Source organism: Papio anubis, chromosome 17 (genome assembly GCF_008728515.1).
Source record: "Papio anubis isolate 15944 chromosome 17, Panubis1.0, whole genome shotgun sequence".
Taxonomy (NCBI): domain Eukaryota; kingdom Metazoa; phylum Chordata; class Mammalia; order Primates; family Cercopithecidae; genus Papio; species Papio anubis.
The window spans coordinates 31,994,739-32,021,418 of NC_044992.1; the positions used below are offsets into that span (position 1 = coordinate 31,994,739).

Consider the following 26,680-nt stretch of genomic DNA (forward strand, 5'->3'; position numbering starts at 1 on the left):
TTTTAATCAGTATTTACCATTGGGTTTTCGAAGGTTAATTTCTGGGAACAGTAAATTTCATATAGCTTTTGTTTTCTTTGCAATACATTGAAGCTTGTTTATTACAGAGTGGAATTTGGTGTAAGATGGGTTGTTTTGGACCTGGTCCAAGAGAGTTTAGTTACTGAAAGCACCTCATTATAAGGTGGTCTTACCAATAAGGTGATCCACTGGCTCAGATCCCATGCATATTATAACAAGGCTCCATTATGGAGTACAGGAAGCTAGGCAGCTAATGGTTCTATCAAATGAAACTTAAGAAACAATTTTTTTTTTTTTTTAAAAGACATGAAAATCGTTTAAGGCTAGAGGATCATATGCCTTGGTCACTTTTCCAAATTTCTATTTCCTGAAGTGATGTTCTTTATTGTATGTTTCATAGCTCTGCAGTTATTTTACATTAGGTTTTAGCTTTCTTACATTCATTGTTTGATCTGGTCTTAAAATTTTTTTTTTTTTTTGATTATCAAAATTTTCATCAATACTATCTATTTAACTGCATTTGCCTATGGAAATAGATAATAAACCACCAATAATTCATAAAGGTTAAATTCTTTTGTAACTCATTGAGAAATCTGAGGTTTAAAAGAGGCATATGCAAGAATAATTGTGTGGTAATCAAATACAAAAAGAATGCCATCACTTAGAGATGACCATGATAACCAGTCTTTGAAGTGAATGTACAACAGGTGCTTTGATTTCATGAAATTTTATAAGCAGCCCTAAAGAATTAAATATTCTAAATGTGTTTTAATATAGGAAAGTAATACAAAAAATTCCAGTTGCAGAAAAATAACGGGGGAAAGCTTTTTGTTAAAATTAATGTTTTGAATTGAAAGATCTTAAGAATAACAACAAAGCCTTATAGAAACTTAGAAACAGTGCCAAATTTAAAACCATGTAATAACTAAGTGCATAGAAACACAGTAATAGTTTTATAACACAATTCTAGAAAGTTTTAAATAATCTAATCAAGTCATGAAACATCTACTCTTTACATTGTACCTTTCTTCCATGAATAAAGCCCTTTCTCTAACTAGTAGTTTTCCTGGTTTTCAGCCTGTGTGCTCTATATACTTTCAATCCTTGAATAAATTCAGTATTAGATAACTATTTCATATGCATTGAATGTGTCACATAAATTATTTGATAAACAATCTCTACCTTATATATCTCAAAAGCTTTAAAAAAAGCCAGCCAAATAATTTTTCTTTCCTCAAATAATTATTTATTGTCAGTCTATCACCTATATATCTATAGTTAGTGTACGCTTCATATAGAGCAATGGTGCACTCCAGGTATATGATTTACCTACTAATTAATAATGAATAACTTGCAATGTGCCAGGTGCTGTTTTAAAAGCATTTATGTGTTTTAACTTATTTAACTCTGTAAACATTTCTTTTAAAAGTATGTTATCAGTAATGACAATGGCCTACATCCTACACTATAAAGGCCAGTTTACTTCTTGGAATATCATCTTGGTCCAAGTCATGATCTGAGGGGAATATACACCTGTTTCAACAGTGATTATCATTGTGTAAAATTTTTGAAACACCTTTTGGAATTACTAAAGGCTTGTGACACATCTCTATGTACATTCTTAGTAATGAAAATTTTTAGCTTCAGGGAGAATTAAATTTTGGAAAGAATGAAAAATATCTAGGCCAGGAATGGTGTCTCATGACTGTAATCCCAGCACTATGGGAGGAGGAGGTGGGCAGATTACTTAAGGTCAGGAGTTTGAGACCAGCCTGGCCAACATGGTGAAACCCTGTCTGTACTAAAAAAACAAAAAACAAACAAACAAACAAAAATTAGCCAGGTGCAGTGGTGTGCACCTGTAATCCCAGCTACTCAGGAGGCTGAGACACGGGAACCACTTGAACCTGGGAGGCAGAGGTTGCAGTGAGCCAAGATCGTGCCATTGCACTCCGGCCTGGGCGACGGAGCAAGACTATCTAAACCAAACAAAAACATATCTAGCTAGGGAAAGGGAAAAGTATTTGAGATGAAGTTGGGTAATAACACTAAGATATGACCATAAAATAATATGCTTAACTTTCTCATGTAGTTTCCCAATTCCAAAGGTAATTTCAAAAGTCCTCAAAATGTTTTAATTGTAGCATTGTGAAAATAAATATCTAGCTTTCCAAGTTATTATGCACATATTCATACCATCTGTGTCAGTCTGTTCTCATGCTGCTAATAAAGTCATATCCAAGACTGGGTAATTTATAAAGGAAAGGTTTAATTGACTCACGGTTCCGCATGACTGGGGAAGGCCTCAGGAAACTTACAATCATGGTGGAAGGCACCTTTTCACAGGCAGCAGGAGAGAGGAATGAGAGTGAAGCAGGGAAAACCTCCTTATAAAATCATCAGGTCTCATAAGAACTCACTCACTATCGTGAGAACGGCTTGAGGGTAACCGCCCCCCCTGATTCAATTACCTCCCACTGGGTCCCTCCCACAACACGTGGGGATTATGGGAACTACAATTCAAGATGAGATCTGGGTGGGGACACAGCCAAACCACATCACCATCGTTCCCTAAATATAAATGAGTAAGAGCCACTTTACCTTTTTTATGAAATAATATGCTTTATTTTAGGCATTCTGGAACAAAAGCAAATGAAAATCGACTCAGAATATCAACAGACATTCCTTTGTAGATTCTTAAAGCACAAAGAAATCTGTATGATTTTATAGTACTAACCTCTGCATTTTACAGATGAAACTAATTCCCTGAAGGGTGTGGTGATTGCCAATATGACTTAGCAAATTAGTGGCAGAGCCAGGTGTAGAGCCCAAGTCTCTTGTCTTCTACCAGGTATTTATTCGTTTCACTACCCTACTATCCCTATCTGTGGTTTAATAATAATACCAGAGGAGAAAAATTGTTTCACCCTTTCAAAACAACATAAAAATTACCTTCTAATCTAGTATTTGGTACTTACTGCTCAATAATCAACTAGAAAAAATATATAATACTAGATGGGATCTAATATATTCTAAATTCTTTAACTGGTAAATTGTCACCTGGCTAATTTTAAATGTCTTTGAACTATGCTTAGAGTTGTAACATCAAATGCTATAAAAACAAGCTGTAAAAATCTAAATATCTCAAAATGAAAGCAAACACATGCCTATATAATAATTCATTTATCCAAATGAAATGTAAAATAAATCCTTACTGGAAATTATGACTTGAAAATAATAGACCATACAAAATTCTTGGATAGCTCATAAAATTTCAATTCAAATTACTCACAAAAAGTCCTAATGCCCAGTGAATAACACACATTTCTTAAAAAAAGATCAATGAATGTATTTCTGGAATGATGTCAGAGATGAGCATCTTTTATAATCATTTTTGATTAGACACAGCTTCATTCATAAAAACACAAACAAGATCAAAATTCACAGAAAGGATTACTGGGCTCTAAGGAAACATATTTTGGCTACAGCTATAAATGTGGGTTTGCTTATCAAATTTATATATAAAGTTTTCTTAGTCATTGCATAACTAAAGCTTATGCTAGAACAATACCAGAGGGGAGAAACTGTTTCACCCTTTCCAAACAATGTAGAAATTACCTTCTAATCTAGTGTTTGGTACTCACTGATCCACTAGGAAAAATATATAATACTCAGCAGGATCTAGGATTTTTTTCCACAATTATGATGAAGCTAAATAATTAGAACAGAAAATTTAGAATACTTCATTTGGCATTTTATATCTTTACATCAATTTGTTTATGATATGTTTGATTTTAGGCTTATTATACAAATAATGTAAAACAATTTCAATTAAAAATGCATACCACTTTCTTAATTTCTCTTCATTACTTATAAGTAGGCAGTTTAATAACGAAATAAACCTTTCAAGACAAATGGTGATCTCTAAAAATGTCTCGGACTGATCTGAGGTAAAATCTATAGTGAAATATGACTGAGGTGTGACTAGACTGCTATTAATCTTTATGTATCAGTATGAAAACAAATGGATGAAGAGAACCACCTAATATGAATATTTACGTGAAACTAGAAATGCCCTAGGAAACTCTAAATATCTTTGAATAATTTTAAATTGCATTTAGCTAAGGAAGACTTATTTGAGGACAACATTTTGTATGAATTACTTTGTAAAAACTCAAGAATAGGCCAGGCACAGTGGCTCATGCCTGTAATCCCAGCACTTCGGGAGGCAGAGAAGGGCAGATCACTAGGTCAAGAATTTGAGACCAGCCTGACCAACTTGGTGAAACCGCATCTCTACTAAAAATACAAAAACTAGCCGGGCATGGCGGTGCACACCTGTAGTCCCAGCTACTCAGGAGACTGAGGCGGGAGAATTGCTTGAACCTGGAGGTGGAGGTTGCAGTGAGCCGAGAGCACGCCACTGCATTCCAGCCTGGGAAACAGACCAAGACTTCATCTCAAAAAAAAAAAAAAAAAAAAACCCCCCCCAAACTCAAGAATAATAAAATTTACATTTCTGAACATAAAACAGTTTTTTAAAAAGTATGCCACTTATTCAATGTACAAATTACTTACAACAGAGTTTAACATAAGCATGATGACATATTTTTACTTCGCTTGAGAGTTAAGTATTATTACTTAAAACCAGGAAACACGCCTTTAGTTTTGGAAGGAGACGGTTTAAAGTTCTTTATTTCTATTTCATGAGTTTTTCCCAGTTCCAGTTCATTTATCAAAGTTGTTTTTACCATCACTGTCATCAATTTTACTTTCTTCAATATGCAGAATTCCATTCAACTTTGTATCTGTGCAATCCTCAGCTTTCACTTCTCTGGCTGAATCTCCTTCTTGTATAGTCCTAATTCCAAAAAGGTCTTTAGCTAAACTGCAATCTGAATTGTTAGCCAATCTATTTCCTCCATCAGTTTCGGCTAGGTCATTTTTTTCTTCATCTGTATCTTCAGGATCATAAAGTTCAGGTGTAAAATAGATAGATTCATCTTCTGCTTCTGTTTCAAGATCTCTATTTGAAGTGGACTGTTTATCTTCCTTACTTACTAGAGACAATTCAATGTCTGGATCCAGGGCTTCTTCAGAACAGAGCGGATGTTCAGAATGATTTTTTCTCGTAAGGGTGGCATCAATCTTTAATGATGAAATAATGGTTTCTGATTGAGAGCATGATCCAAACGATGTGTTTACTGTCAGATTTGAGGATTCACATTTATCAGTGATTGGCAAAACAGTTTTACTTTCCATCTTTTCTGTTTTGAAACGGGGAGGACTAGAGACACTATTCTCTGATGACCTGAGCTCAGGTGTTGCCTTTGGTATTTTACCAGTAAAATACTGTTCCAAAGAATTAAAGCTTGACCAGCTAACTCTCTTTGTTTGTTTGTTGAAAGTTGGGCTTGTAGATCTGGAAATCACAATTTTTTCTGCTTTCACTGCTTCTTCCAGCAATACTGGATCATCTAAGAATACAAGAATTTAAAGCTTTAACTTTCTGCTCCTAGCTGACATAATTGTTACGTTAAAATGATTATTTATTAGTAATGCCTAAATAACTGTATAGGATACGTAACTTAGAACCCCCAATGAATACTAGTGGATTTTTATCTTGGAACAGAATATTAACTCTGAAAGAAATCTTAGGTCTCTAGTGTTTCCTAGCTCAAGTTATAATGCTGTCTGGTAAACTATCAAATTCCACACCAGGGAGCCCAAGAATGAATGAGGAAAGAAGGGGTAAAAGGGAAGAGGAAGGGAGCTGAGCATAGGAGGGAACAGGCTGTAAACATTTGCCTTGAAAATCCACTAACCAGTGACTGAGAAAAACTTACCTAGACTAATTCTTTTATTTAATAAATAAGGAATGTGACATAAGGCTAAGTTATTTGCTCAAAGTTATAAAACTGGTTAGTAAGAAGACTGAGACTAGAACCTAGGTTTCCTGATTACCAGGTTAATCAGCTTGAATTCACTATTTATAGTGAATTTTGTACTGCTATTTTGTAGTATTTATATACTACAAAATAAATGTTTAAAAATTGATTTTTTTCTTTTTTTTTTTTGAGACCGAGTTTCGCTTTTGTTGTCCAGGCTGGAGTGCAATGGCGCAATCCCGGCTCACTGCAATCTCCGCCTCCCGGTTCAAGTGATTCTCCTGCCTCAGCCTCCTGAGTAGCTGGGATTACAGGCAGCTGCCTCCATGCCCAGCTAATTTTTGTATTTTTTAAGTAGAGACGGTGTTTCACCACACTGGTCAGGCTGGTCTCGAACTCCTGACCTCAGATGATCCACCTGCCTTGGATACATGAATTAAAACAACTGAAATTATATCCAATGGTATAGACCAGAGTTTGGCAAACCTTTTCTGTTACAGGCCAGATAGGAAATATTTAGGGTTTGTGAGGCATTATGTATCTGTTGCGACTACTCAATTACGCTGTTCTAGTGCAATACACACAAATACTCAACTCTGCTGTTGTTTGCAATATGTAAATAAATGGACATGACTACATTTCATTAAACTTACAAAAACAGGCAGCAGGCCAAATTTGCCCCACGGGCCACAGTTTGCCAATCTGATACAGATGATTATTTCTAAAATATTTTAAAATATTATTTTTTGCCGGGTGTGGTGGCTCACGCCTGTAATCCCAGCACTTTGGGAGGCCATGGCGGGCGGATCACGAGGTCAGGACATCGAGACCATCATGGCTAACACGGTGAAACCCGGTCTCTACTAAAAATACAAAAAATTAGCCGGGCGTGGTGGTGGGCGCCTGTGGTCCCAGCAACTCGGGAGGCTGAGGCAGGAGAATGGCGTGAACCCGGGAGGCGGAGCTTGCAGTGAGCAGAGATTGCACCATTGCACTCCAGCCTGGGTGACAGAGCAAGACTCTGTCTCAAAAAAAAAAAAAAAAAATTACTTTTCATCACTTAAAATAAATGTCTCTCACCTCCTAAAAATAAATAAGTTCACGAGAACTATCTATATAGGAAAAGAAGTTCACATAGAAGTATCTATATAAAAAATTAGGCCAAATTTTTATATAGCCATTAGAATAACATCTCCTACTTATATGGTACTTTACAATGCTGTGATATTTATAATTTTGACCTTTACAACCCAACCTGAAGGGACAGCTAGGCAAGCATTTTTTCCCCCCAATTATGACTCAAAAAGGTCAAATGACTTGCTCATGATCACAAAGCTAGTAAGTGGCAAAGCCAGTTAGTGGAAAACCAGAAAATATGCTCTGGTCTCCTGACAAAAGTTTGTTCCCATTACAATACACCATACTGTTTCACTACTTTATGATAACACCTTATATTACAAACCACTATATTTAAGGAAATTAATCTATACCCAAATAAATATCATTTCACTAAATATAATGAAAGACTTCTCTATCAAAGGTAAATGGGAAGAACTTTTCATACTTTTCTCCTTTCTGGAGATAATGCCACTTGGCAGAGGTGAATTTTTAGTAATAATTTTAGGACACTGCAGTTCCTGGACACACATCTTTGCTTCATCTTCCACAGAATTTTCTGGTGATAGATGACATGCTGCTTCCAATAAATAAGGTGGGGTACTGTACTTTAAAGAGGACACTTCAAGTGTGGACTCGGTGTCCTGTACATTTGTTCTGTCCTTTATGGATACATTAAGAACTTTTTGATGCTTTTTGGAAAATTCAGCCAAGGACTCCAGTGCACTTTCAAAGGTTGAATGGTGCTGAATCTGCTGCCGTACCCATTTAGAAAGTCCTAAAGAAAGAGGTAAACCCAGGGGAAAATTTGGTTACTTAGTTATTAAAATATTACATGCTAAGATAATACACTTGCTTTTTCTAGTGAAGTAATCTAATTTGTATTTTGAATATACAGAATGGTTCTCTGTATGTTTTTTCTGCAATTCAGCAATTTTACTACATATGTATCAGTAACATATAAAGTAACATTCATATATCAGTAACATATGAGTAACATTCTGTTTATATACAGTAATTGTCAAATGGAGAGAGAAAAGAGGCAGTGGAAGTAGGGCAGAGATGGGAAAACATATCATCTGGTTAAGAATAACTGGTGAATATGGCAAATTTAATTTCATCATAATTCCCCACACAAACTGCTTATTTTTTTGTAGGGAAACTAGAAGTTGTAAACAATACAACTTTCCATTCTAATATTCTAAATTTTACTCCTTTTGCAAAAATAATTTCAATATTCTAGTCTCAAGTTTTTTTGTTCCCTTCCTCCACCAATTCCAAATACATCTTAAATTAAAATTATTCTGGAGGTGAAATAATAACACTGTCTTATGGGCAAATCATATCCCATCTGAATTTTTCTTATATAATTATTTTTAATATATATATATAATCAAGTTATAAAGGATATGATTTGACCTGTGACATATGAAAACTGCATAAAAATGAAACCTAAGAGTTTGAGGTGTTTTCTAGTATGGCGTACTTCCAAATGAAATGCAAAATCAGATATTTGGACTTTTACAAAATAAATATTCCCTGCTAACACTACTAAAACTAGCATCATCTTTTGGAGGAATTAGTTTTAAAAGTCACTATAGGGTAAAACTTTAAGTTCTAGATTTTAAAACTAAAAAAATTTTAAATAAGCCATTTCCCTTGAAGTTTTTTATTTTGTTCGTTTGGGGAATATGATTAGACCATAAAAATATGTGAAATTCTCTAAAACTGAAAATTTTTAGGCTGAGTGTGGTGGCTCACACGTATAATCCCAGCATTTTGGGAGGCTGAGGTGGGAAGATTGCTTGAGGCCAGGAGTTCGAGGTTGCAGTGAACTATGATGACATCACTGCACTCCAGCCTGGGCAACAGAGTAAGACCTGTCTCTAAAAAAGAAATAAGAAAATAAAAATAAGAATTTTAGTACTATGTACCTTTTCATTTCAACCTTTTTATAATCAAAGAAAGCCTTTTCAATGTAAAATATCATTGTCTGCTTTTGAAAACTTGAAAGAATCTGAGCTCCACCTGCTGACTAGACACCAGCACTTAGCATTTTTGCCTTTAGTTACCGTTTGACCTATGCTACTGCACACTTCACGTGGAAAGGGAAGATAAAACAAACAAAGCAATGTTTTCTGCTTTATGTTTTAATATCAAACCAAATGCAGTAATTAAGCTCTGAAATTGAAAAAGTAGAGTCCACACCCACACATAGCTAATCCAAAACAAAATTTAACATCTCTTTATCATAATAAAATGAACTTTTTTTAGCTAAAAGGTAATAATAAAGATACACATGTATCCCATGGCTCTTTAATAATAACTCCTGGTATTGACTCTGAAAACTGTTTACTGTTGGATGAAACCATCGAGTGAGAAAAAAATGATACTACTGGCTGCATCAAAGCGGGGAGGAAAATTTGTGGCACCCTCTCGTCATGGTCCCCACTTCAGAATAGTACCATGGGATTGGGAGTTAGCTCCTAGTTTCTTCTCCCTGGGGAGAAAAGAGAAAACTGAACCTTATGTCTTTTTCTGGGAGGCTGCCCGAGGGACTGGCTTCTATCTTACCTGTGTCGAAGAGCTGACATGAGCTGCCATACCCTACATGCCCAGGGACCACTAAGAACAAAAGCGCTGTGCAGCAAGTTTCTGCTCCACAGAAACCACAGTGCAACAGAGGCCCATACAGTTTGATGGCCGCTCCCTCAGGGGTACAGAAAAGCCTGGAGTGTGCATCCAACATCTTGGCTTTTCAAGGAGCTGTCTAGGGACTGGTTTCTGTCTTGCTTGTCATAGAGCACTGACTGGACCTAGCATACTCTATATGCCTGGAATCTACTAAGAACAAAAGAGAGTTGGGCGTGATGGCTCATGCCTGTAATCCTAGCACTTTGAGAGGCCGAGGCAGGCAGATGACTTGGGCCCAGGAGTTTGAGACCAGCGTGGACAACGTGGTGAAACCCCATGTCTACAAAAAATACAAGAATTAGCTGGATATAGTGGTGTACACCTGTGGTCCCAGTTACTTGGGAGACTGAGGTGGGAGGATCCCTTGAACCCAGGAGGCCGAGGTTGCTGTGAGCTGAGATTGTACCACTGCACTCCAACATGGGTGACAGAGTGAGACCCTGACCAAAAAAACAAAAACAAAACAAAACAAAAACAAAAAACCAGCAAATATTTCTAATAAGGAATTTACAGACAAGTCCAAAGAAGATAGATCCACGGAAAAGGTTTAAGAGGCTCCCAGAATGCCTGCCTGGGCTGATGAGTGAAGGTCTTTCCCTGTACAAAACCAGTCAGTAAACACTCTTTTTTCAAATGTGTGGATACCATACAAGGTTACAAGAAACATAAAGAAACAGGAAAAAATAACCCTATCAAAGGAACAAAATAAATCTCCAGAAACCAACCCCCCAAAAAAAGAGGTATATGAATTACCTGGCAAGGAATTTAAAATAACTGTCAAAATGATGCTCACAAGTTCAAGAAAATAATATAGAAAAAAAGGAGAATTTCAACAAAGATAAAGAATACAAAAAAGATTTGGGAGGCCGAGACGGGCGGATCACGAGGTCAGGAGATCGAGACCATCCTGGCTAACACAATGAAACCCCGTCTCTACTAAAAAATACAAAAAAACTAGCCGGGCGAGGTGGCAGGCGCCTGTAGTCCCAGCTACTCGGGAGGCTGAGGCAGGAGAATGGCGGGAACCCGGGAGGCGGAGCTTGCAGTGACCTGAAACCCGGCCACAGCACCCCACCCGGGGGAAAAAAGCGAAACCCGCCCAAAAAAAAAAAAAAAAAAAAAAAAAAAAGAATACAAAAAAGAACTAAACAGATTTTGGAGCTAAAAATACAATAACTGAACTGAAAAATTCACTAGAGGAGTTCATCAGCAGACTTGATCAAGCAGAAGGAAGAATCAGGAAATTTGTTTATTTTCTTTTATTTTATTTATTTTATTTTTTGAGACAGTCTCGCTCTGTTGCCCAGGCTGGAGTGCAGTGGCACAATCTCAGCTCACTGAAACCTCCGCCTCCCGGATTCAAGCAATTCTCTTGCCTCAGTCTCTCAAGTAGCTGGGACTACAGGTATGTACCACCATACCCGGCTAATTTTCCTATTTTTAGTAGAGACGGGGTTTCACCATGTTGGCCAGGCTGGTCTCTAACTGCTGACCTCAAGTGATCCACTAGCCTCAGTCTCTCAAAGTGCTCAGAATCAGGAAATTTGAAGGCAAGTCATTTGAAATCATCCCGTCAGGGAAGCAAAAAGGAAAAAGCAAAATGGAAAAAAAAGTGAAGCCTTATGACTTCACTTATGGGACACCATCAAAGCTGACCAATATACACATTCTGGGAGTCCTAGAAAGAGAAAGAGGGAAAGGAGAAGAAAACTTATTTATAGAAATAATGACCAAAAACTTAATAAATCTGGGGGGAGGAAAATGATATCCAAATACATGAATCTCAGAGAACCCGAACAGAATGAACCCAAAAGTCTGTACTAAGACACTTTTTAAATCAAAGTGTCAAAAGTCAAAGAAAAAAATAGAAACTTGAAAACAGCAAGAGAAAAGCAACTTGTCATATACAAATGAAGTCACATAAGACAGTCAACAGGCTGGGCATGCAGGCTCATGCCTGTAATCCCAACACTTTGGGAGTCAGAGGTAGGAGAATTGCTTGAGCCAAAGAATTTGAGATTAGTCTGGGCAACATAGTGAGACCCCATCTCTACAAAAAAAATTTTTTTAATTAGCCAGGTCTGGTGGTACAAGACTGTAGTCCCAGCTACTCAGGAGGCTGAGGTGGGAGGATCACTTGAGCCTGGGAGGCTGAGGCTGCAGTGAGTCATGATCATGCCACTGCACTCCTGCCTGGGTGGCAGAGTAACACCCTGTCTCCAAAAAAAGAGAAAGATTTCTCAGGTGACATCTTGCATGCCATAAGGAAGTGGGATGACATGTTTAAAGTGCTGAAAGAAAAAAAACCTGCCAGTGAAGGATATTATATCTGGTAAAGCCATCTATCAAAATGAATAAGAGGTAAAAACTTTTCCAGATAAGCAAAAGCTGAGGGACTTCACCACTAAACTTGCCTTGCAAGATATGCTAATGGAAGCCTGCTAAACAGCAACACAAAAGCATAAAGTTTGCTCGTGAAGTTAAAAGTGTACACAAATACAGAATACTTTAATATAACAACAGTGATACATAAATAATGTTTAATTCTATACAGAAGTTAAAAGACAAAGTATGAAAATAACTATAATAGTATGTTAGTGGATACACTATATAAAAGGGTATAATCTGTGACTTTAATAATAAAATGTGATGGGGAAAAGTAAAAGTGTAGAGTTTTTTATACAACTGAAATTAAGTTGTTAGCTGAAAATATTGTTATGACTATGTTTTATGTAAGACCCATGTAACCACAAAGGAAATATCTATAGAAGGTATGCAAAAGAAAAACGGGAAAGGAATTAAAGCATGTTTCTTCAAAAAGTTTAAAAAAGAAAAGCTTTTAAGACCAGGAACAAAGCAAGGATGTTCATTCTCACTACTTCTATTTAGCTTTGTACTAAGAGTCCTAGCCAGACTATTAAGCAAGAAAATGAAATAAAAGGAATCCAAATTGAAAAAGAATAAAGTAAAATGATCTCTCCTTGCAGATGACATGATCTTTTATGTAGAAAATCCTAAAGATTGAAAAAAAACCTGTTAGGACTAATAAACAAATCAGTAAAGCTGCAGAATACAAAAATCAATGTACAAAAATCACTTGCAATTCTATACACTAAAAACAATCAAAAGAGGAATTTAAGAAAACAATCCCATTTATGATAGCATCAAAAATAATAAAATACCTAGGAATAAACAACTAAGGAGGCAAAAAACCTGTACACTGAAAATTATAAAACATTGCTAAAAAACAATAAAGATAACACAAATAAATGGAAAGACATTCCATGTTCACAGATTGGAACACCTAATATTGTCAGAATGTCCATACTACTGAAAGCAACCCCCCCTTTTTTTTTTTTTTTTTTTTAGAAAAGAGGGCTTGCTTTGTCCCCCCAGTTAGAGTACAATGGCACGGTCTTGGCAACCTCCGCCTCACAGCTTCAAGCCATTCTCCTGCCTCAGCTTCCCGAATATTTGGGATTACAGGTACCCACCACTGCACCCAGGTAATTTTTGTATTTTTAGTAGAGATGGGGTTTCACCATGTTGGCCAGGCTGGTCTCGAAGTCCTGACCTCGTGATCCACCTGCCTTGGCTTCTCAAAGTGCTGGGATTACAGGCATGAGCCACCATGCCCGGCCGCAATCTAAATTCATATGGAACAACAAAGGACCACAAATCTTTCTCAAGATTCTCAAGAATCTTGAGAAAAAAGATAAAAGCTGCAGCCATCATACTTCCTGATTCTATAAAATACATTACACAGCTGTAGTAGTCAAAAAAGTATGGTACTGGCATAAAGAAAACCATATAAACCAATGGAACATAACAGAGAGCCCAGAAGCAGATCCACACGTATATGGTCAACGAATCTTCAAGAGGCTGTCAATGGGGATTGACATGCTTTGGTTATTTGTTTCCTCCAACGCTCATGTTGAAATGTGTTCCCCAGTGTCATAGGCGGGGCCTACTGGGAGGTGTGTGGGTAATGGGGACAGAGCCCTCATGAAAGGCTTGGTGCCCTCTCCGTGGTAATGAGTGAGCTCTTACTCTAATTAGTTCACATGAGATCTGATTGTTAAAAAGAGCCTCGCACTTCCTCTCCTCTCTCTTGCTCCCTCTCTCACCATGTGATGCATCTGCTTTCCCTTCACCTTCTGCTATGATTGTAGATTTTCTGAGGCCCTCATTAGAAGTAGATGCTGGTGCCAGGATTCTTGTACAGCCTGCAGAACCATAAGCCAAATAAACCTCTTATCTTTATAAGTTATCCAGTCTTGGTGTTGGCAACGATTGTTTGGATATGACACCAAAAACACAGGCAATAAAAGCAAAATTCGACAAGGAGGACCATGTTAAACTAAAAAACTTCTGTGCAGCAAAGTAAATAATCAGCAGAGTCAAAAGGCAACCTACAGAATGGGAGAAAATATTTGCAAGGCTATATCTGATAAGGAGTTAATCTCCAAAATATATAAGAAACTCCTGTATCTCAATAACAAACAAACAAAAAAACACACCAAGCCCGGGCATGGTGGCTCACGCCTGTAATCCCAGCACTTTGGGAGGCCAAGGCGGGCGGATCACGAGGTCAGGAGATCGAGACCATCCTGGCGAACATGGTGAAACCCTGTCTCTACTAAAAATACAAAAAAATTAGCCAGGTGTGGTGGCGGGCACCTGTAGTTCCAGCTTCTCGGGAGGCTGAGGCAGGAGAATGGCATGGACCCGGGAGGTGACGGAGCTTGCAGTGAGCAGAGATCACGCCACTGCACTCCAGCCTGGGCAACAGAGTGAAAACAAAACAAAAACAAAAACAAACAAACAAAAAAAAAACACACACCAAAAACCAAACCAAAAAAACAGATATGCAAAGAAATCCAAATAACTCAATTAAAAAATAAGCAAACGAAAAGATGTTTCTCCAAAGAAGACATATGATTCGGCCAACAGGTATAGAAAAGATGCTTAACATCCCTAATCATCAGAGAAATGCAAATCAAATCCACAACGTGCTATCACATCATACCTGGTAGGACAGCCATTATGAAATTTAAAAAAGAGAAAGAAGAAAAAAGGAAATAAGCGTTAGGGAGGATATGGAGAAATTGGAACCCTTGAGTGCTATTGGTGGGAATGTTAAATGGTGCAGCTGCTGTGAAGAACAGTATCAAATAAAAAAATTAAACTCAGAACTATGATGATTCGCCAATCCTACGCTTGGTATTTATTCAAAAAAACTGAAATCAGGATCTTGAAGAGATATCTGCATTCCCATGTCCATTGCAGCACTGTTCCCAATATCCATAAGGTGGAAACAACCTAAATGTCTACTGACAGATGAATGGATAAAGAAAATATGGTATAATGTATACATAAAATAAAATATTAGACAGTCATTGAAAAGAAGGAAATCCTGTCAGATACTATAACATAGATGAACCTTGAGGACATTATGCTAACTGAAATGAGCCAGTTACAGAAGGACAAATACTGCATAATTCAATTTATATGAGGTATCTAAAGTAGTCAAACTAATAGAAGCAGAAAGTGTAGCGGCGGTTGCCAGGGGATGTGGGGAGAGGGAAACGGGGCATTGCTGTTCAGTCAGTGTTAAGTTTCAGTTATGTAAGATTTAAAAGTTCTAGATATCTGCTGTGAAATACTGTGCTTATAGTTAATAATATTGTACTGTGCACTTAATAAGATGGTAGAGCTCATGTTATGTGTTTTTTACCACAATAAAAATATGAAGATTGTTACTAGTTTTTACTCTAAGCCCAGTTGAGATCTTACCAGATATATAGCGACTTGGGTTATTCCTAAAGCGATCATCCACTAGAATAAGAGCTCCCCAATCATTTTGGTGTCGAATACATCTAGAAAAAAATAGGGAGAAAATCAAATAATTATAACATCGGAAATAAATCCAGTTTTCCAGTGGGACAGACAGAAAATTGAAAAAAAAATCAATTTTATAGATTATTTTAAACAATTTGTTATTAGGAGAAGTTATAGAAGCTATCCAATACAATGTAACAAAGATGTATTAAAAATTCTCTACTTTTGCCAAATACAGATAACTTACATACAAAATGCTGTATTTTATTTTACACTCAACAAAATTATAGAAAATATTTTCTAAGATCTTTCTTTCTTTTTTTTTTTTTTGAGGCAGTCTCGCTCTGTTGCCCAGGCTGGAGTGCAGTGGCCGGATCTCAGCTCACTGCAAGCTCCGCCTCCCGGGTTTACGCCATTCTCCTGCCTCAGCCCCCCGAGTAGCTGAGACTACAGGCGCCCACCACCTCGCCCAGCTAGTTTTTTGTATTTCTTAGTAGAGACGGGGTTTCACAGTGTTAGCCCGCATGGTCTCGATCTCCTGACCTCGTGATCCGCCCGTCTCGGCCTCCCAAAGTGCTGGGATTACAGGCTTGAGCCACCGCGCCCGGCCTCTAACATCTTTCTTAACCACATAGACCCTTTGGGTTTTTTTTACCTTAAGTATTATAAATAATTGTAGGTTTTATGTAGAGGTCATTTTTACTAGTTTGATGAGTTTTAATCATGAATAAACATTTAATTTTGTCAAAAATATTCTAAAATTCAATTGACATAACATGTAGTTTTTCTTCTTTTGACTGTTAATATGGTAGATTACACTGGTTCATTTTCAAACACTGAATCATCCTTGCATTCCTAGTCATGGTGTATTATTCTTTTTATAGATTTTTGGATTCAATTTGCTAGTTTTAAAAAATACATTAAAAAATAAAAACATACTTTTTAATAATTATTAAACAATTTTAAAGTGTACATAACAATGCAATGGTTTTTGGTATATTTACAAGGCTGTATAACCTATACCACTTATCTATCCCAGAACATTTTCACCACCCCAAAAAGAAACCCGGTGCCCATTAGCTGTTACTTCATATTATCCCAATTATTCCCCATTACCTCTGGCAACCACTAATCTTTCTATCCTTAGAGATTTGCCGATTCTGGACATTTCATTTAAGTGGAATTGTACAATATGTAGTATTTCGTATCTGGCATATTTCACTGAACGTGATGTTTTCAAGATTCACTCATATTGTATCATTTCTCAGTACTTTATTTATAAGTTAATATTTCCACTTTTTGGCTACTATGAATAATGCTGCTAGAAACATTCGGGTACAAGTTTTTATTTGAATACATGTTTTTTATTCTCTTGGGCATATACCTAGAAGTGGAACTGGTGAGTCATATAGTAATTCTATGTTTAACTTTTTCAAACACTGCCCTACTGTCTTCCAAAGCAGCTGCACATTTTACATTCCCACCTCCTATGTATGAGGGTTCCAAAATCTCCACATCCTCACCATCACTTGTTATTGTATACCCTTCTAAAATTAAATCTACCCTAGGAAGTGTGAAATGATATTTCATTATGGTTTTGATTTGCATTTCCCTAATGACCAATGATGTTGAACATCATTTTTATGTGCTTACTGGCCATTTGTGTGTCTTTTTTTGGAGAAGTCTGTTCAAATTATTGGTCCATTTTTAATGGCCCATTTTGTCTTTTTATTATTAAGTTGTGAGAGTTCTTTATATATTCTGGATACTAGATCCTGCTACACATGATTTGCAAAAATTTTCTCCATATGTGAGTTGTCTTTTCCATTTCTTGATACTGTCCATTGAAGAATAAAAATTTGAACTATAACAAAGTCTAATTTATCTACTTTTTCTTTGGTTGCTTGTGCTTCTGATAGCAGATCTAAGAAACTATTGCCTAATACAAGGTCAAGAAAATTTATACCTGTTTTCACCTTTTTCTGTCTTTGATCCACTTTGAGTTAACTTTTGTATGTGGTATGAGGTAGGAGTCTAATTTCATTATTTGCACATATCCAGTTGTCCCAACACCATCTGGTGAAAAGACTATTCTTTCTTTGAGTTGTCTTGCCACTCTTGTCAAAAACCAATTCACTATAGATGTATGAATCTGTTTATGGACCCTCAATTCTACCCATTGATCTATACATCTGTCTTGATGCCAGTACAACATAGTCTTGATTAGTGTGGCTTTGTAATAAGTTTGAAATAGAAAACTGTTTGTTCTCCTAGTGTGTTCTTCTTTTTCAAGATTGTTTTGACTGTTCTGGGTTCCTTGCCTTTCCATAATAATTTTAGAATCAGCTTCTCAATTTCTGCCAGAAAGTCAGCTGGGATTTTGATTAGTATTGTATTTAACCTCTATATCAATATAGGGGAGTGCTGATATCTTAACAATAAGTCCTCTAATCCATGAACATGGAATTCTTTCCATTTATTTAGAATTTTCATTCAATAATGTTTTGCAGTTTTCCGTATATAGATCTTTCATCTCCTTAGTTAAGTATTTTGTTCTTTCTGATGTTATTTTAAATGGAATTTTGTTAAGTTCATTTTTAGATTCTTGGCTCTAGTGAATAAAAATGTCATTGATTTTTTTTAATATTGGTCTTGTAACCTGAAACCTTGCTGAACCTATCAGTTCTGCTATTTTAAAAATGGATTTCTTAGAATTTTCTGTGTGTAATATATCATTCACAAATAAAAATAGTTCTGCTTCTTCCTTTCCAATCTGTATACCTTTCTTTCTTTTCCTTGTCTCACTGCCCTGGTTAGAACCTCCAATACAATATTGAACAGAAGTGGTAAGAGTGAAAATTACTGTTGTGATCTTGAACTTAGGAAAAACATTTCAGTCTTTTACGATTAAGTGTGATGTTAGCTATGAGTTTTTCATAGATGACCTCATTAAAGCTAACTAAGTAACCTTATATTCCCACTTTGTTGAGTATTTTCATCATGAAAATGTGTTGAATACTGTTTTATGCTTTTTTTTTTTTTTGCATCTTGAGAAGATCATGTGGTTTTGGTCTTCTGTTAATATGGTGTATTACATTAACTGATTTTATAAAGCATGTTGAACCAATCTTGGATTGCTGGGATAAATCTTACTTGGTCATGGTGTATAATCCTTTTAGTATGTTGCTGATTCTGTCAATGGCTTTTATTTCTATAGTCATATGAAATATTGCTGTACAATCTTCTTTTCTTGTAATGTATTTTACTTGTTTTAGTATCAGATAATACTGGCCACATAGAATGAATTGGTAAAAATTCTCTTCCATTTTTTGCTAGAGTTAATGAGAGATTAATGCTAATTCGTCTGTAAATTTTTGGTAGAATTCACCAGTGAAGCCATTTGATCATGAGGCTGAGGCAGGAGAATCACTTGAACCTGGGAGGTAGAGGTTGCAGTGAGCTGAGATCACATCACTGCATTCCAGCCTGAGTGAGAGTGAGACTTTGTCTCAAAAACAAACAAACAAACAAACAAACAACAGTGGGGGAAGTGTTTTGATGACAAATTCTATCTTTACCTGTTATACATCTATTCAGATATTCTATTTCAGCTGGTTGCATGGGATTACATGCCTGTAATCCCAGCAGTTTGGGAGGCCGAGGCAGGCTGATCACGAGGTCAGGAGTTCGATACCAGCCTGGCCAACACGGTGAAACACCATCTCTACTAAAAATACAGTCGGGCACAGTGGCAGGCACCTGTAATCCCAGCTACTCAGGAGGCTGAGGCAGGAGAATTGCTTGAACCTGGGAGGCGGAGGTTGCAGTGAGCCGAGATAAGGCCACTGCACTCCAGCCCAGGCAACAGTGTGAGACTCCATCTCAAAAAAAAAGAAAAAAAAAAAGATACTCTATTTCTTCTTGATATATTCTCAGTATTTTGTGTCTATCTATGAATTTGTCCATTTAATCTAAATTATTTAATTTCTCATCACACAATTTTTTTTTTTTTTGAGAGGGAGTCTCGCTCTGTCGCTCAGGTTGGAGTGCAGTGGCGCGATCTCGGTTCACTGCAAGCTCCGCCTCCCGGGTTCACGCCATTCTCCTGCCTCAGTCTCCCAAGTAGCTGGGACTACAGGCGCCCACCAGCACACCCGGGTAATTTTTTGTATTTTTAGTAGAGATGGGGTTTCACCGCATCACACAATTTTTGAAGGTATTCTCTTATAATCCTTTGTATTTCTGTAAGGTAGTAACATCTCCTCTTTCATTTCTAATTTTAGTAAATTAGAAGTTCTCTGTATTTTCTTTGGTCAGTCTTGATACAGGTCTGTCAATTTTGTTGATCTTTTCAACAAATCAACTTTTGTTACTTTGGTTATTCTCTACTGTTTTTTGAAATCTCTAGTTCATTTATTTCCTTTCCAATCTCTAGTATTTCCTTTGATTGCCTTGCTTTGGGTTTAGTTTGCTCTTTTTTTCCTAATTCCTTAAGGTGGAAGGTCAGATTATTGATTCCAGATGTTTATTCTTTTAAAACACAGGCTGTTTACAGCTTTTTTTTTTTTTTTTTTTTTTTTTTTTTTTTTGAGACAGTCACAGTCTCTGGCTCTGTCAGCCAGGCTGGAGTGCAGTGGCATGATGCCATCTGCAGCCTCCGCCTCCTGGACTCCAAAGCCAATTCTCCTGCACCCCTCCCAGCCTCCTGAGTAGCTGGGATTACGCCATGCCACCACCTTGAGACTAAGGCCCTGTATTTTTAGTAGAGATGGGGTTTCACCATGTTGGCCAGGCTCGTCTCAAACTCCTGACCTCAGGTAATCCGCCCACCTCAACCTCCCAAACTACTGGGATTACAGGCATGAGCCACCGCGCCCAGCCTAGATGTTTACAGCTTTTTAAAATTTCCCCGGGAGCAGTACTTTCACTGTGTCCCCCAAATTTTGGGACATTGTTTCCATTTTCATTTATCACAATGTATTTTTCAATTTTTCTTCTGATTTCTTCTTTGACCCATTGGTTATTTAAAAGTGTGTCATTGAATTTCCATGTATTTGTGAATTTTCCATTTTTCCTTCCATTATTGAGTTCTGGTTTATTTCATTGTGGTCAGAAATAATACTTGTAATGATTTCAACCTCTTAACATTTATGAAGACTTATTTTATATTTTATGGATGAATGGATGGTCTATCCTGAAGAATGTGTCACGTTCACTTGAGGAGAATGCATATTCTCCTGTTGTTGGGTGAAGTGTGCTACAGATGTCTGTTAGGTTTGTTTGTAGTCGTTGGTTTGTAGTTTTGTTCAAACCAACAAAACTACAAACTTTATTTCCTGTTGATTTTCCTTCTAGTTGTTCTATCCATTATTGAGTAGGGTATGGAAGTCTCCAAGTATTACTAAATTCTTGATTTCTGATGCTTTTTGCTAGATGTGTTTTGGGGCCTTTTATGTTAACTACATATGTTTATAATTGCACATGTTTCGACTTGTTATACATTCTTCAGAGAATGGCTGTTTTTTTTTTTTTTTTTTTTTTTTTTTTGAGAGAGAGTCTCACTCCTGTTGCCCAGGCTGGAGTGCAGTAGTGAGACCATGGCTCACTGCAGCCTCAACTTCCTGGGCTCAGGTGATTCTCCCACCTCAGTCTCCTGAATAGCTGGGATTATAGGTACATGCCACTACACCCGGCTAATTTTTTTGTACTTTTAGTAGAGACAGGGTTTCATCATGTTGCCTAGGCTAGACTTGAGGGCGCAAGCAATCTGCCCACCTCAGCCTCCCAAAGTGCTAGGATTGCAGGCAGAATGGCATTTTTATCATTATAAAATGTTAATTGTTTCTATTAACATTTATTTTGTCTTAAGGGTCTATTTTATCTATTAGTATAACCAAACCAGCTCTCTTTTGTTTACTATTTGCATGGTATGTCTTTTCCCATCATTTTATTTTCAACCTATTTGTGTTTTTTAAACTAGTGTTTCTCTTGCAGACAGCATATATCACATTATTTTCAATCCATTCAGCCAAACTTTGCCTTTAGATTGGAGTGTTTAATCCATTTATATTTAATGTAATTACTGTTAAGGTAGGATTTACTTAGCTATTTTGTAAAATACCCACTTTGCTATTTGCTTTCTATATGCCTTATGTATTTTGTTCTTCTGTCTTTCCATTACTTTCCATTTTCTCCAATAGACACTTACCAGTATATAATTTTAATTCTCTTATCATTTACATTACTATATTTTCTAAATTATTTTTATTAGTGGTTGAAGAGTATAATAAACACATCAACAAGTAATAACCTAGTCAGTATAATTACCAACTTGATTTCAATAGTACACAAAAATGGTCCTTCTGTTCCCTCACCTATCACCTTTGGGTTGTTATTGTCATATAAATTATATCTTTAAACATTGTATGCTGGTGCAGAAGAATTAATATTGTAGGTTGGATTATTTATCCCTAGAAAGACCTGTTTAAAGGTGGCCCTGGGCTGATGAATGAAAACTTAGATTCAGGAGGGTTCCTGTGATTGACTGGTAAGAGAGTCTCACTGTGCCTAAACTGTTTGAGTAAACAATATATTAATGCTGAATACTTATTCTCCTTTTGAGAGTCTAGTCTTCTGGAAACTGCTAGGCAGACCAGCCCCAATAAAATCCCTGGGTGCTAATGAGTTCTTCTGATTGGAAATATTTCATGCATGTTGCCACAACTCATTGCTTGGGGAAGTGTGTTCTGTGTAACTGCACTGGGAGAGGACACTTGGAAGCTTAAGACTGGCTCCCTGGACTTTGTCCCATGCACATGTTCTGTTCTCTTTGCTGATTGTGCTTGCTATCATTTCACCGTAATAAATCCTAGCCATGTATACAGTTATATCCTGAGGCTATCTAACTGTTCCAAGTGAATTACTGAACTTGAAGGTGGTCTTGGCAACCCACGAGACAATCACCACAGATCTACAATTATTGTTTTATGCAGTTGCTCTTTTTAAAAATCAGGAGAAAAAGAATTATAAGCAAGAAATACATTATATTAACTTTTATATTTACATATGTCATTATCTTTGTGGGTATTCTTTATTTCATCATGTGCATTTGACTTACTTCCTAATATCCTTTCATTTCAGCCTGGAAGACTCCTTTTAGTAATTCTTGCAGAACAAGTTTGCTACAGAGTAATTCTCTTGGTTTTTGTTTATTTGGGAATATCTTAATTTTTACCTTATTTCTGAAGGACAGTTTTGTTAGATATAGTATTCTTGGTTGACAGTCATTTTCTTTCAGCACTTTGACCATGTCAATTAACTGCTTCCTGGTCTGGAGGATGTTTTGTACATGATGAGTTATTTCTCTCTTGCCGCTTTCTAGATTCTGTCTTCTGGCTGTTTCATTTCAACCATCTAGATAGGAATCTCCCTGAGTTCATCCTACTTGGAGTTCGCTTATCTTCTTGGATGTATAAATTAATGTTTTTAATCAAATTCAGAACATTTTCAGCCATAATTTCTTCAAATGTTCTTTCTGTTATTTTTTCTCTCCTCTCCTTTTGGGACTCCACATATGCATATGTTGGTACACTTGATGAGGTTCTACAGGTCTCTGAGATTATGCTGGTTGTTCTTCATTCTTTTTCTTTCTGTTCCTCAGAGTGAATAACCTCAATTGATGTTTAAGTAAATCAATTCTTTCTTCTGCCTGCTTAAATCTGCTGTTGGGCCCCTGTAATGAATATTTCATTTTAGCTATTATATTTTCCAACTCCAGAATTTCAATTAGGTTTTTGTTAAGCAAATTTTATCTCTTTATTGATATTCCCTATTTAGTGAGGTGAGACATCATTCTCATAGTTTTTGATACAGTTTGCTTAGCTATTGAACATATTTGAACTAGCTGTCTCTCCTAACGCATAGCTTTGTCTACTAAGACAAATGTCTGGGTTTCCTCAGGGATAGTTTCTATTATTTTTTTCTCTTAGTGTACAGTTATACTTTGTTATGTGTCATGATTTTTGTTTAAAACAGTACATTTTAAATAATATAATGTGGCAAATACAGAAATCAGATTATTCTCCCTCTTCAAGGTTTTTTGTTCTTGTAATTTTTCTAAAATAATCCTGTAAAGTCTGTATTCTCTCACGTGTGATCACTGAATACTGCTTGGTTAACTTAGTAGTCAGCTAATAATTAGACAGAGATTTCCTTAAATGTCTAGAATCATCATGTCTCCCATTCTTTGCCAAGAGTCTCTGCATGTATTGGGACATAATTTCAATCCTCAGCAAGGTAGGTAATAACTCTGATCTTGATTTCACTTCCTGCTTCAGCAGAGTACCAAGGTGATAGCTTAAGGCCTTTTCAGGTCTTTTCTTGGCATGTCCACATCACTGGTCACATGCACAGTCCTACACATATGCATGGCCCACTAAAATCCCAGGAATATGTCAGAACTTTAAAAGCTCTCTGTGGACATCACATTCCTCAGCTTTTCTCTACATTTTTTGGCTAGCCTCTCACTTGCCCCAAATGTCATTCATTGTCTCAGGCAGCTGTGAAGTTAAAGAGCTGGCTGGGTGAGCTCTGAGTCAGGTCAAATAAAGATAGCCTTGTGAGTGGGGTCTTCCAGGAAACTCCCAGGTAGGTCACATAATTCTCTGGAAATGTTCTCCAGCCCCGCTTTGCTCCTTCCAATGACTGTCAGGTTGCTGGCTTTCCTCATGATTTCAGGCTGTTGGTTTTTAAGGCTATTGTAAACTTGGAGAGAGGTGAAAACAAAGCAAGTTAAAATACTACAAAGCTTACTGTTCTTACTGCAATTCAGCTATTTTTAAGGAGTAAATGCTTCCTAGAATGCTGTAACTTTTGATTAATACCCAGAGTTTTGATAAAGTTGATTCTAACTTATTTTTGCCTATTTTCTCATTGCTTTTAGAAATTTCAAAGGTCTTTGTTCTGCCATTTTTGAGGACCTTACCCAATTTGCTGGCACTCTGTAAAGGACATCTTCATCTGTGTTTCAGAGGGATATGGATCTATAGTTGTTGTTGTTTTTAACTTTTATTTTAGTTTCAGGAATACATGTGCAGGTTTGTTTCAGAGGCAAATTGCATGTCACGGGGATTTGTTGTGACAAATTGGGACAGATTATTTTGTCACCCAGGTAAAAAGCAGCATAGTATCCAACAGATAGTTTTCCTCACTCTCCTCCTACTCTCCACCCTCAAGTAGGCCCTGGTGTCTATTGTTCCCTTCTCTGTCCACATATACTTAATGTTTAGCTCCCGTGTATAAGTGAGAACATGTGATATTTGGTTTTCTGTTCCTGCATTAGTTCATTTAGAATGGCCTCCAGCTCCATCCATGTTGCTGCAAAGGACATGATCTTATTCTTTTTTATGGTTGCATAGTATTCCATTGTGTATATGTACCACATTTTCTTAATCCAGTCTACTATCAATAGGCATTTAGGTTGATTCCACATCTTTGCTACTGTGAACAGTGCTGTGATGAACATACAGATACATATGTCTTTATGGGAGAATGATTTACATTCCTTTGGGTATATACCCAATAATGGAATTGTTGGGTTGAACAGTACTTCTGCTTTAACTTCTTTCAGAAATCAACAAACTGCTCTCCACAGTGGCTGAACTAATTTACGTCCCCACCAGCAGTATATATGTGGTCCCTATTCTCTGTAACCTTGCCAGCATCTGGTGTTTTTTTTTTTTTTACTTTTTAACGATAGCCACTGTGACTGGTATGAGATGTTATCTCGTGTGTCTGTGTGTGTGTGTGTGTGTGTGTGTGTGTGTTTTGGAGACAGAGTCTCACTCTGTTGCCCAGGCTGAAGTGCAGTGGCACAATCCCAGCTCACTGCAACCTCCACCTCTTCGTTTCAAACAATTCTCCTGCCTTAGCCTCCCAAGTAGCTGGAATTACAGTTGTGTGCCACAATGCCTTGCTAATTTTTGTATTTTTAGTAGAGATGGGGTTTCGCCATGTTGGGCAAAGTGGTCTTGAACTTCTGACCTCAAGTGACCCGTCTGCCTTGCCCTCCCAGTGTTGAGATTACAGGCGTGAGCCACGGCGCCCAGCCGCATTGTGGTTTTGATTTGCATTTCTCTAATGATTAGCATGTTGAACATCTTTTCATATGCTTCTTGGCCACATGCATATCTCCTTTTGAGAAATATCTGTTCATGTCCTTTGGCCACTTTTTAATGGGGTTGTTTTTTGCTTGTCAATTTAAGTTCCTTATGGATTCTGGATATTAGATGTTTGTAAGATACATAGTTTGCAAACATTTTCTCCCATTCTCTGGGTTGTCTTTACTCTGTTGATATTTTGCTGTGCAGAAGCTCTGTAGTTTAATTAAGTCCCATTTGTCGATTTTGTTTTTGTTGCAATTGCTTTTGGTGTCTTCATCATGAAATCTTTCTAGGGCCTATGTCCAGAATGGTATTTCTAAGGTTTTCCTCAAGGGTTTTTAGTTTAAGGTATTACATTTAAGTCTTTAATTCACCCTGAGTTGGTTGTTGTATACAGTATAAGGAAGGGGGTCCAGTTTCAATCTTCTGCATATGGCTAGCCAGTTAGGTCCCACTTGTCAATTTTTGTTTTGTTGCAGTTGCTTTTGAGGACTTAGTCACAAATTCTTTGCCAAGTCAGATGTTTAGAACAGTATTTCCTAGGTTTTCTTCTAGGATTTTTATAGTTTGAGGTCTTACACTTAAATCTTTAATCCACGTTGAGTTCATTTTAATCCATCTTGAGTTGATTTTTGTACATGGTAAAAGGGAGAGGGTCCAGTTTCATTCTTCTGCATATAGCAAGCCAATTACTCCAGCACCATTTATTGAACAAGGAGTCCTTTCCCCATTGCTTATTTTTGCTAACTTTGTCAAAGATCAGATGGTTGTAGGTGTGCAGTTTTATTTTTAGGCTCTTACAGTTTTCTTCCCCCCTCCTCCTTTTTCTTTTGTTTTTGTAGTCCTCATCTGGTTTTGATTGCTGGTTAATTCTGGTCTCATGAAATAAATTGGAAAGGATTGCATCTATTTTTCAGAAGAGATTATATAAAATTTGTGTTATTTCTTCTTTAAATGTTT

General features: G+C 36.9%; 1 protein-coding gene across 5 annotated transcripts in view; it reads right to left on the reverse strand.

The window, feature by feature from the left end:
• Positions 1-2,623: 2,623 nt before the first annotated feature.
• The window catches only part of BRIP1 (BRCA1 interacting protein C-terminal helicase 1), a 181,017-nt gene continuing 156,960 nt past the window's right edge, over positions 2,624-26,680 (reverse strand). For 3 of the 5 annotated variants that reach the window (XM_017950661.3, XM_021929118.2, XM_017950663.3), the window contains 3 exons: positions 15,516-15,598; positions 7,474-7,803; positions 4,614-5,498 (listed from right to left, as the gene is read on the reverse strand). In XM_017950661.3, the coding sequence (XP_017806150.2) occupies positions 4,750-5,498; positions 7,474-7,803; positions 15,516-15,598 (1,162 nt within the window). In that variant the 3' untranslated portion in view covers positions 4,614-4,749. Of the gene's footprint in view, positions 5,499-7,473; positions 7,804-15,515; positions 15,599-26,680 lie in introns of all 5 variants that reach the window. The other 2 variants (XM_003912850.5, XM_017950662.3) reach the window with 2 other exon arrangements.